This window comes from Equus quagga, chromosome 9 (assembly GCF_021613505.1).
Source record: "Equus quagga isolate Etosha38 chromosome 9, UCLA_HA_Equagga_1.0, whole genome shotgun sequence".
Classification (NCBI taxonomy): Eukaryota; Metazoa; Chordata; class Mammalia; order Perissodactyla; family Equidae; genus Equus; species Equus quagga.
In genome coordinates this window covers 46,073,007-46,084,632 of record NC_060275.1, presented here as the reverse complement: position 1 = coordinate 46,084,632, position 11,626 = coordinate 46,073,007, and the positions used below count along the sequence as shown (strand labels likewise).

General features: G+C 43.8%; 1 protein-coding gene across 1 annotated transcript in view; it reads right to left on the bottom strand.

The window, feature by feature from the left end:
* Nucleotides 1-5,034: 5,034 nt before the first annotated feature.
* KCTD1 (potassium channel tetramerization domain containing 1) overlaps nt 5,035-11,626 on the bottom strand; it is a 91,957-nt gene continuing 85,365 nt past the window's right edge. The window contains exons 4-5 of the mRNA XM_046671246.1: nt 9,946-10,251; nt 5,035-5,990 (exon numbers count right to left, since the gene is read on the bottom strand). Of these exons, the coding sequence (XP_046527202.1) occupies nt 5,832-5,990; nt 9,946-10,251 (465 nt within the window). The 3' untranslated portion in view covers nt 5,035-5,831. The remainder of the gene's footprint in view (nt 5,991-9,945; nt 10,252-11,626) is intronic.

The window sequence follows — 11,626 nt, the reverse complement described above, 5'->3', positions numbered from 1 at the left end:
GATGGGGTGGAAGGAGCGGTGGTGGACTGGAGCCTATAACTTTAACACGTGCCTTTCGTGTGTCTTATGAGCAGACAGTTTGGGGAACCCTGCTATAACCAATGTAAACTCTTATTGAGAAGAGCTGCTTGACAGCTATGTCAGAGACAACAAATATTCCCAGAGTTTAGTAATTCCTACTCTCTGACCAGTAAGTTACTGTAGTGACATTTTTGTCTAGTGTCTTATAATGAAGCACACTGAAGTTGCCAGTGACAGAGCAAAATCATTTTTTGCAAGGGTTAGGAAACCAGAAAGTCTGGGGTATTAATTAAACATGGTGTGTGTGCGTGCATGTGTGTGTGTGTGTATGTGTTATTCCAAGTTTCTTGCGGCCTTTGGCAAAACTTTTCGACATACCAATGTTCTCATCTGTCAAAGGGGGATAATAATGAATGCTAAATTCTTAGGGTTTCTATGAGGATTGAAGGAAAGAACATCTGGGAAGCCCTTAGCACAGGGCCTGGCACGGAGTAAGCATTAGTGAGGGTTCTTATTATCACTATCGCCAGTTATACACCAGGATTTAAATCTACGATCAAATGATATGACTAAAGGTGCATCAACGCCTCATTTTCTATAAAAGATATGTCCTCAAACAACTTAATTCTTGTGCCAATACTTGTGAGTCTACCCAAGCAGAATTTTTCTAGAATGTCTAAAACTGTTTTATTATTTCATAACTCTCAGAGCTACAAATCCTGCAGATGTCTTGTTTGGTCTGTGCATTTGAAAAAATGAATTAGTTCCAACATTTATATATCTAGGGATTTCACACAAAAATCTAGATTTCTGTGTTTTCTAGGAAAATGAGGAGTTTAAGTAAAGAGGATCCTTGTTCTCCTAAGGGAGAACCTGCTGGAGTTCAGTAGGGTCCACCCCTTTGAACGGGACACACAGGCTGCGGCTTGTCTGTCTCTTAACTGATGTGACTCACCTGGCCCTTGCAGGCGTCTGAGTTTGTCACCCCTACACCCAAGGTGATGTCTTATTTTCTCATATTTCTTTGGATTGTCAGCTCTTAGCCTGGTTAGTAGGTCATGAATGGATGAACCAGAAAAACAGCCACTTAACTGCCCCTCTAGACAAACAGACTGTTCCAGCCAATCAAGTGTGCGGATCCCCTAGGTGACTATCCACAGAGCCCCCCCTCCATGATTCTCCGACAGCTCCTGAGTGAAGTCCAACCCCCAGTGTGGCACTCACGATCCACCCCCACTCCAGTCCAACTTTACCTTCCTTTTCCAGCCATGTTTCACTCTTCCTCAGTTACCGCAGCTGCATGCCACCCCACTCTTTGAATCTGCCTTATGCTTTCCCAACTCAGAGCCCCCGCCTTCCCTCAATACCCCTTCCTTGTGAAAGCCTACCCATCTCTCAAGTGCCACCTCCCCCCTGAGGCTTTTCTCATGTCCCCAGCTACATGTGATCCCTTATCATTTGGCATTTCTATAATCCTTGGTTTGTAAATATGAAATGACAGATACCCAATAGCCCTGTCCTGTAGTTAGCTCTGTATTAGCCCAATTCTGCTGCTGATGTGCAGGTCCCCACCCACCCCAGCACCCCATCGAAGAAACCATATTATGGTCATCATAGTATCGCCAAATCCCAGTGCCCAACATATTGTAAGCGATGCTCAAAACATTTAAATACACAAGCCAGCCCCGTGGCCAAGTGGTTAAGTTCACGCACTCCACCTCGGGCAGCCCAGGGTATCACCAGTTTGATCCTGGGCTCAGACATGGCACCACTCATCGAGCCATACTGAGGTGGTGTCCCACATGCCACAATTAGAGGGACCCATAACTAAAAATACACAACTATGTACAGGGGGGCTTTGGGGAGAAAAAGGAAAAATAAAAAAATCTTAAAAAAAATTTAAATACAGGAATACATTTCCCTTCTAAGTAGAGAATGCTATTAATCTACTTTTTTTCCTCATCTTATTACAACATGAAAACTTACTTTTTCTCAAATACTTTGTTTGAGGCCTTCCTTAGAAAGCTTACCTGAACATTCGTCTTTATCATATGTACCTGATGTCCTGGAGTCTTAGTTTCTTTAAGTGAGAAACAGGGATAATACCACCTCTCATGTGGTCGTAAGGACTGAGTGAGTTAAGCAGGTAAAGTGCTTAGCACAGAGCGTACGTTAAACGTATCAGTATTATTATTGCTATGTAGAAATATAACTAGTATTTAGAAGTGGCTTGCTTCATTCTATTTTTCTAAACTACTTCATAGGAAACAGCAGGTCAAAGATTGTTGTTTGTGTGCTCTAAAGAAATGTGTTTTGCTAAAAAGAAAAAAGGTTATTTCAAATACTGATGGTTCAGACAATAGTAGCTTTTTAAAAAGTACACTTTTATAAACAGCATGGTAATGATTGATTCAGGAAAACATTACCAAAGAATGTTAAAACCATTGGGACAAAAGTGTGTTGAGGAACAGGGTATTTACACAGTCTCACAATTTCATCCCATAGATTACTTATTAATTATAAAGGGAGAAAATTACTTTTGCATTGGAGAAATTTGGTGGGTGTCATTTCAACTAAGTGGTCAAAATTCCCATCACTGGGTCCAGCCTGGTGGAGTAGTGGTTAGGTTCGCATGCTCCATTTCAGTGGCCTGGAGTTGGCAGGTTTGGATCCCAGGTGTGGACCTAGCATCGCTCATCAAGCCATGCTGTGGCCGCATCCCACATAAAACAGAGGAAGATTAGCACAGATGTTAGCTCAGCAACAATGTTCCTCAAGCAAAAAGAGGAAGATTGGCAACAGATGTTAGCGCAGGGCCAATCTTCCTCACAACTACAACAACAAAAATTCCCATCACCAAAGAAAAACCATAAGAGACAGGCAATGAGATTTATAAGAGCAAAAAATAAAAATAAAAATAAATTACCATCACTACTATGGGCCAAATAGACCCTCGTGATGTGATGTAATGAGGAAATAACATCATCTATGTAGTATTCTTGCAAAAAAAAAATTAACCTGATTCTACCAATGAGGAACCAACCAGACAAATCCATATTGTGCAACAAACTCCAAAATGATTGGCGTAGACTCTTCAAATAAGCCAATTTGAGGGAAGAGCAAACAGACAGAAAGATGGGGAAACCTTTCTAAATTCGAGTCCAAAGAGACATTATTCATAAATGCAGTGCATGAGCCTTGATCAGATCTTCTAGGGCGAAGATAAGCATAGCCACAGAGACTTATTGGGATGACTGGTGAAATCTGACTATGAGCTGTGTATTGGCTAATAAAAAGTAGGGAAAAATAAGATTGTGACTCAGTTATATTTTGATTGATCAGCTCTTTCCTGAAGTGCTTTGGTATCTGTGAATTTTTATGTTGTAAGACCTAAAAATGTGAGAGTTGCATGTGATATGTTCGCTCCATTGAACTGGGTCAGAGTTTTTGTAGATAGAGTGTGCACTTGGGCTCTAGTTGTATAAATGGGCATAAGAATTTAGAAAAGAACAAAGTGGATGCTAATACTAATGCATGTCATTCTGTGCAGGTTTGGTTGGGACAATACTAAACGCACATGGAGAGTGCTGGGCAAATGTGAACTGATGACAATAACCTGCAGAAGGTCCCAAAGTGGGGCCCTTGCTTTACTGCTTTTAGAAAATTTTGCCTCATGAGGATGGATTATTAGTAAAATCACATTCCATCTCCTTCGGGAGGACATGGATGCCAAGCAGCCGGTGGGCGCAACCCTGGCTGTCTCCATCTGAGACAGGGGTGAATCAGTCTCAAATAGGGGGAAATTAAACCACCTCGTGGAAGGCCGGCTGCAGTCATTAGAGTAATTCAGCATTTGGGCCGCCTCTTGTTTCAGGGGGTGATCGGAGCCATTAACAGCTTACTTTTAGTTTCAAAAGCCAGAGATATTTTCATTACTAGTGTCCTCGGGCACAGACTTTTTAATTTAAAAAAAGAAAGTAAGTTCAGGATGGAAATAGCCCGTCACCACAGGAACGTCTCTGCGCCAGAAACACATTATAGTTTACCTGTCAATCTTATCACCATGCCAGGTTTATTCTGAATGTCTGGAAGGACGAAGAGGAGGTAGGGAAGAAAGGAGATGGCAGGGCTGATGCAGGAGCCTCCGGAGTCACTAACCCCTCGGGAAAGCTGAGGGCTTAATTCCGAAGTCGTACAGAAATCTCAGGTTTCTTACCTTTCTGGATAAGAAGAAAGGGATGGTTCTGGCTCTGAGATTTTCTCTACTTCTTCCAAAGCCTTAATGCCCTACTTTTTGGATTTTTTTTGGACAGGTGTTATGGTAGATTCAAGTTGGCTACAAATTCTTTGTCACTCTCCCCACCAAGAGGCGGGTTTTATTTCCCCTCCCCTTGAACCTGGGCTGGCTCTGTGTCTGTTGAACCAACAACTCACCCGCAGAAATGCACTGAGTGGTTCCAGGCCCAGCCTTTCAGAGGACTGAGGCTTCCGCTTCCTCCCTCTTGGAACCCAGCTCCCACGCTGGGAGGGGCCCAAGCCACATGGAGAGGCCCACGACCAGTATCCATCGGCAGCCCCGTGGAGGAGCTACCTTGGATGTCCTAGCCCAGTCCTGCTCCGGATGACATCACGTGCAGCAGCAGCAGCCCAGCAAAGGCCAGCAGATACAAGAGAATCACAGACCCATGAGAGAGAATAAAATGTTTTAAGCTGCTGAGTTTTGGGTGATTTGCTGTGAAGCAATAGATAACTGAAATTTGTAAACAAAAAGTTCACACGAAGGAAGACTTATCTTGCTAACCGATGCAGAATAACAAAGCATGAGACATAACACTTGCTGAGTGGGAACGGAACTGTTCAGGTGACAACAATCCTCATCCTTCAGTGAGTTTTGACCTCAAAACTGGCCTCCGCTGGTGGGCTTCTTTTTGATGCTCAACACAGAAAATTTAAAAAAAGAAAAATTTCATTTTTAGTACAGCCTTACCCCAACATGTGTGTTTCACACAGACCTTATTTTTTAAACAGAGTTTATTGTATTTAATACATTATAAAATTTGAAAAATTGTAGGAAAGCAGCAGACTCAAACTGGAGCAACTCTAACAAGTAATAATTCTGGCCCCTTTGCAAAACTGATCAGTTTAAAAACAAAGTAATGTTCACATCTGTGAGGCAGACAAAAAAGTGTGACTTCTGTACAAACTACATTTAAAATTTCATGTCTAACGTCTTTTGAATGCAGTGTGCTCATGAGCGTTTTTCTGAAGTCCTGCCTGGTCCCCGCCTAAACAGACGTGAAACCGCCATATGCAAAGAAACTCGATTCAAGGTGTTTTTTTTGTTTTGTTTTGTTTTTTTTTAAAAAAAAAAAAAGGAAAAAGAAAGACAAAAGAAAAAGAAACAATGGATGGCTGTTGGCAATGGAAACTGTAAGGAGATGCGTCCTCACTGCTCATGGCTTGTTTACTGGTCAGAGGCCTTGGGAGGCCCAGGACACTTCACGGCCATCACAGCACCAACTGTAGCTACCACCTTTTTTTTTTCTGTTTTCTTTTTTTTTCTCTTTTTTTGCATTTCCTACCTTTTGACATATATATATATTTATATATTTTTTACACCTTGAGGATATCACTATTCCAATTGTTCCCATATGAATACAGGTGTGGTCTCTACTGGATATAAATGTGTCTTTTATTCAATTTTAGGTCCAGGACTTGGTTTGCTGTCGCAACTGCACATAAATGTCCCTTTTTTATTTGCGTTATTGGTTGTGTACGTTTTTTCCTTTTTGCATAAGAAATATGTCCGTTTAGTCCAGAGGCTCTTGCTTTATCCGGATGACAGAGGGGACACGGGGCGTCCGCCTCAGCTCCCGCCGCAGGACGTATTCGCTGAACTGAGACGAGTCCACTCCTCCCCCACAGGAGCCCACGATTTCAAAGCCTCTTTGCTGCAACCTCTCGAGGACCTGCGAGGGGCCAAGACAAGCATCCGGTTAGAGGCGACATGGGTCCTTTGGCCACAGAAACAGCCCAAAGAAATCTCCCAAAGTTTGAGATCATGTGCGGCTCTGGTGAGTGTTATCCAACCCCTAAGTCTCTTTGAGTTTCTGGTTTCAAACGAAGACTCTGGATTAAAGGGCAGGAGGGAGGGAGCAAATGTTCCTAATACAGTACCTAAAATGGGCCTTTACATGCTGACTTTACACATGCCAAGTGCATGAAATCATTACAACCCCCTGGCATAATGACTGGTGTCAGCCCATTTTATAGATGAGAAAACCGAGGCGCAGAGCTAGTAAGTGATGGAACTGGGTTTCCAACTCAGCTCTGTTTGGCCTCAAATCCTATGTTTTTTGCAATGAGCAATACTACTTTCTCTGCAAAAAGAGAGGGTTCACATTTCAACGCTCATTTACCACTAGAATATATTCAATGAGATGATAAAGGATGTGGAAAGTCAGTGATATTATCTGAATTTACTCAGCCAGTGAATCATGCTCCACTCTACCCTTGTTCAAGTGTCCCGATGCTGAGTTAATATATTTCAGCTTGGAAAACTGATGTACTTTCCTTTTTTTTTGTAAAGATTGGCACCTGGGCTAACAACTGTTGCAATCTTTTTTTTTTTTTTTCCTGCTTTATCTCCCCAAACACCCCTGTACACAGCTGTATATCTTAGTTGCAGGTCCTTCTAGTTGTGGGATGTGGGATGCTGCCTCAACGTGGCCTGACTAGTGGTGCCATGTCCACGCCCAGGATCTGAACCCTGGGCCACCGCAGCGGAGTGCGTGAACTTAACCACTCGGCTACTGAGCCGGCCCCTGATGTACTTTCAATAGCAGAGCAAATGGACTCCTGAAGACAGTTGAAGTTTATCTACAGGTTTTCAATTTGTGGCATTTGAAATAGATTTATTGTTTTGTATGCATTCAGGAAGGCAAGAATAAATGCAATGGGTATATATTAGAAAACATCCAAAATAAAGATATTCTAAACTTCTCATATAAACATAAGCCACATAATCTCTTCTTTAATTTTGAAATCAAATATCTAATGCCAGAAAGATCCCTGGGTTTGTCACCATGTGTCTGACACTCTTAAAGGCAGGAAACGTTTCCTGCAAGACTTGGACAGAGATACAGGAAATTGATGTAGAGCATCTGTATCTTTAGGAATTCAACGAATATTAGACTTGCAAACGTTCCCCATCAGGATTCTGGATATAATTAGATTACTGCTACCCCACTCTAAAGGCAAAATGACTCAATCACAGCTTTTAAAAAAAAAAGGCCTGAGTCAGATTTTTTTTTGGAATGAAGTGAAATGTTACGAAATAACTTTCAAAATATAGTCAATGTAAAGTGAACCCTTACTGGTTTTTTTTTTAATTATTAGTTTTTGGTCACCTACTTTTATATGGAATATAATCTGCTATTTTGCAAAACAGCTAACTAGATGAGACCGGAAAGCAAGAGAGTATGCTTTCTAAAAATTAAAACTTCAAATGCTGGCAAATTAAAAAAGTCCTTATGAGAACAAAATGAACACTCCACGCTGCGTGCTCTATTTTTGTACATAAATTCACAACGCATATGCACGCCAGTCCCCAAAAGGACAGGATGAAGAAAACAATGCCTAAGTTCAAAATCAAGATGTGCGCTGGTGGCAGATGAATCGAAGGTGAAGACCAGTGCGCTCTGAGGTCTCCCCAGCAGAGGCAGGGATGCAGCCTGTCAGCAAGAAAAAGCCCAGTTTGCTGGGCCAAACCACCGCCCTGGAGAGGGTTCTTTGCTGCGCTTAGGAGAGGAAGTTCAAAGGTCGAGGATGCTTTGAACAATAAAGACCCTAACTCTGGTGTCATTTGTCTTTCAATGTTGTTAGGTCGCTAAATTGCTAATATCAGGAAATCGCTAAGCTCCCTCCCCAGGGGGTCTGTCTGCAACGTATAATAGGATAACTTTTCAGTGTGACCCGGGGCTAGCTCGGATGTGGTCGAAGCTTATTCCAACGTTAATGCAAATAGGTTATGCCTGTTGGCCATTACTTTTCAAACATCAACTTATTAATAGTAAAGTTCCTTAAAGTTAGGGATCATTTGAGAGATTAAACTCACTCTGTGGGGCAGCAGGTCTCCTGTGCCCCATCCCAAAGCCTCTGAATGCCTACAGGATGGGCCTGTTTCTTGGCAGGAAGCAGGAGGTTAATCCAGATGAAAATTTCTGCAACTGATCAGCTTCGGATGATCGGGAAACTTGGCAGGCATATGAATGTATGAGAGTTATTCGGTGGCCTGAGGGGTGGGGCCAAGGCTTTCTGTGTGAGAGGTGGAGGCCTAGGGAAGCGATGGGATGCTGTCCTGGCTCTGAAGGGCTCTGCCTCTCCCTCTGTCTAGGGGAGCGCCAGGAAGGGTGTGTGTGGGAAGGGAAAGGCTTTCAGGGCTCCAGGGGCGTTTATAAATAGCGTCCCCACTCAGGAACGCTGCACAGGGCAGCATGGGGGCGCACCTCTGGACCGTGCAACCCAGCGGCTACCCCGCTGCCTGAGAGTGTGTGCCTTCCTCTGGCACGTCCAGGGCTCAGTTTCTGTCAGTTTCCTGCTGTTCTGCTCAGACATCTTTTCATAAATTTTAAAAATTATAAATAGTTATGGAAAAATCTTCAAGAGACAGAATGGTATAGTGGGTGCTTCTAGTCTTTGAGCTTTGGGAGATGTTTTGTTGGGTCAATATTGAATAAAGTCATGGGCCATTCCAATTAAAAAAGGGGGGGAACTGCCAAACCCTCACTCCATTGACTTCAAATCATTTTGCACACAGACCTGGAGTCAAGACCCAGGTGTGCCTCCATTTTCTCATCAACAGTTCAGGGGGATTAATACGGCTGACTTGTTACGAGCTGTTATAAGATGATGATGCGTATACAGCCGCTGGCACATGTTAGCTAAGATGATGACCACACCTACCAGTGTCTAAGGCATATGGCACCGCACATGATGTAAACCAATGTTCTGTATTTCACCCTCACGTCTCCTCCCATAGACTTGTCCATCTTAGAAAACGGCAATTCCATTTATTCAGTTCCTCTGCCAAAAATCTTAGTCGTCTTTGGCTTCTGTTTTACAACCCACAGCCGTTAACAAAACACCTTGTTAGCTCTACATTCAAGATATTCAGAGTCAGACACGACTCAACTGTGGCTTGGACCATAGCTTTCCAACTGGTCCCCTTGCTTCCACTGTTTTCCACCTGCTGCTGGAGTATTCATTTTCAAATACAAGTTACAGCATGTCACTCTTTCACACAAAATCCTCAAATGGCTTCCGTTTTACTCCCATGTGAAAATGAACCCAAACCCAAAGAAACCAAAACAAAAAACCCCAGAGTGCTTACTACCCTTAATGAGGCAATCCAGTATCTGTCCCGGGCCGCCTGCTGGCCTCGTGTCTTAGCACTCCCTAACCCTGCTTCACTTCTTCAAGCCACACTGGTTTTCCCGATATTCCTCAGTATGCCAAGGATGTTCCTACTGTGGAGTCTTCAGAACTTGCTGGTCGCTCTGCCTGGAATACTCTATCCCAGATATCCTCTTCTCACTACGTGACCCACATTAATGCTGGTTACAGTTTGCCCCCCACTCCATTCCCCTAATGTAAGTTTCATGAAAACAGTGCTAATGTCTATTTCTTCTTTTCTATATCTCCAGTGCTCATACCAGCACCTGGCACACAGTCGACATTCAATAACATTTGTGGAAGGACTGAGTGAATGCTGTAGAGGGGTGAATATGTTTACCTACCCAACGGAAGTGTTACCACATGAGAGTTCTCCAGCTCTCTGGAGGAAAGGCACCATGTGAGGGCAAGGTTAAGTTAACAATGTTAAGAGTGACATTCGATGCCACATAGTATATGACAATGCTATACCTGGACTGAGTTGAGGTGACAGTAGCCATTCAGTGGAAACCTGATGACGTGCGTCGAGTCGTGATTCCAGCCTGCGTTGACAGAGTTACACATCACGTCGCCGATCTCTGGAAACACTTCTTCTATCAAGGATTTGTCACCGCTGAGCGTGATCCTTTCTCCGAGGTCGGGGGCAACGCGCACCACTAGGCACTCACAGGGCCTTGAAAAGCGACCAGTTTCTCTGTCCTGCTTCCATCTTTCCATCTCCAACAACATAGGCTGAAGCTGAAAATATTTTGCCTCTTCATATAACAAAGTGTAGTCCTGAACAAAAAAAAAAGGTATTTCAAAGGCAAAATACAAACATAAAATTCTGAAAATGTCTACATAGCAGAGGTGAATTTTTCACCTCTGTTATTTCAGTAATCAAATCTGGGTGTAAAATTTTCACTTCCAAGGCATTTGCACAGACTCAAGTTGCACTCACTCATTCATTCATTTCTTTGCTCCTTCAGTTATTACAATAGGAGCTCTGCGCATTAAGGGCTGGGTGGGCCTCTTCTAAGTGCTTTACATGAATTAAGTCCTGTAATCCCCATAATTGCTCAGTGACTTGGGAACCATCATTATTCCCATTTTGCCAATGAGAAAACTGGGATGTGAACTGAGTCCCCCAAGACTTTTCACTTTTCGTAGAAAAATGCCTTTGGGAAAGTTTGATGGTGTTGGAGAGAAGCCACTGTACGTCCTCTTGGATGGAGCACAAATGTCGCCTGAGGAGGAGGAGGCACCGCTGCGCACTGCTCACCAGAAGCCCAGGCTCCTGACTATCTTCAGAGGCAGCTCCAGAGCTTCTCACGGGAGGGCGTGGGCAGCGCGATGGCAGAAGTGGGGCAGGAGAGGGGGCGGGTGGGCGCCTTGGGGTGTGCATGCTGCTTTTACCTAAACTTGAGTGTTGCTGTGTGATGGTGTGGGGAAGGTTGACACACTGCCCTCAGCCCCCTATGGGTGTTGTCATCATAAAGTGAGAGACAAACAACATCAGGCCTTGACTCCTGCAAGACAGAAGTGCAGGAAGGAAACGAGGCCATTTCTGAACGCGCACTCACCCAGTGTTTAGGCATGGTTTCTTTTTCTCTTGCCTTAAAAAAAGAATCTATTGAATTAAAACAGAAATGTAGCAGATAGGTATAAAACACACACACACACGAGCCCCTGAATGGAAGGACAAAGGAGCATGAAGGGGAGGCAGCAACTTAGGAACAATGTTATCAAGCAGGTCAATATTATGTCTAAACGTAGCTATGGCCACAATCATCTCTGGGTGTGAGGTAAGTGGATACTTGTCCAGACACGTTGACTGAGAATGTTTTAATCAACTGACACAGGCACTTCTGCTTTCCTTCCAGGGGCTAGAGCTGGCAGGCGGTGCCTGGTGCCTGCAGGAGAGCTGAGGCTGTCAGCCCAGGGCCTGAGTGCTGTCAGAGGCCTCTACCATCTGGACAGGATGGAGCATGGGGAGAGGATGACCACAGGAGAACTGGTTTTACTTGGCACTTTGCTCTTTTTCTTGTAAATCAAGCAGCAGCAGAATTAGTCAAGGCTTCCAGAGAAAACTGCGGAGAGGCGAGAAAGCACCAGTGGCCTCTAGCTGGGTCATCCACCTTCCATATTGAGAACCTTGGGCCAGGTGGAAGAT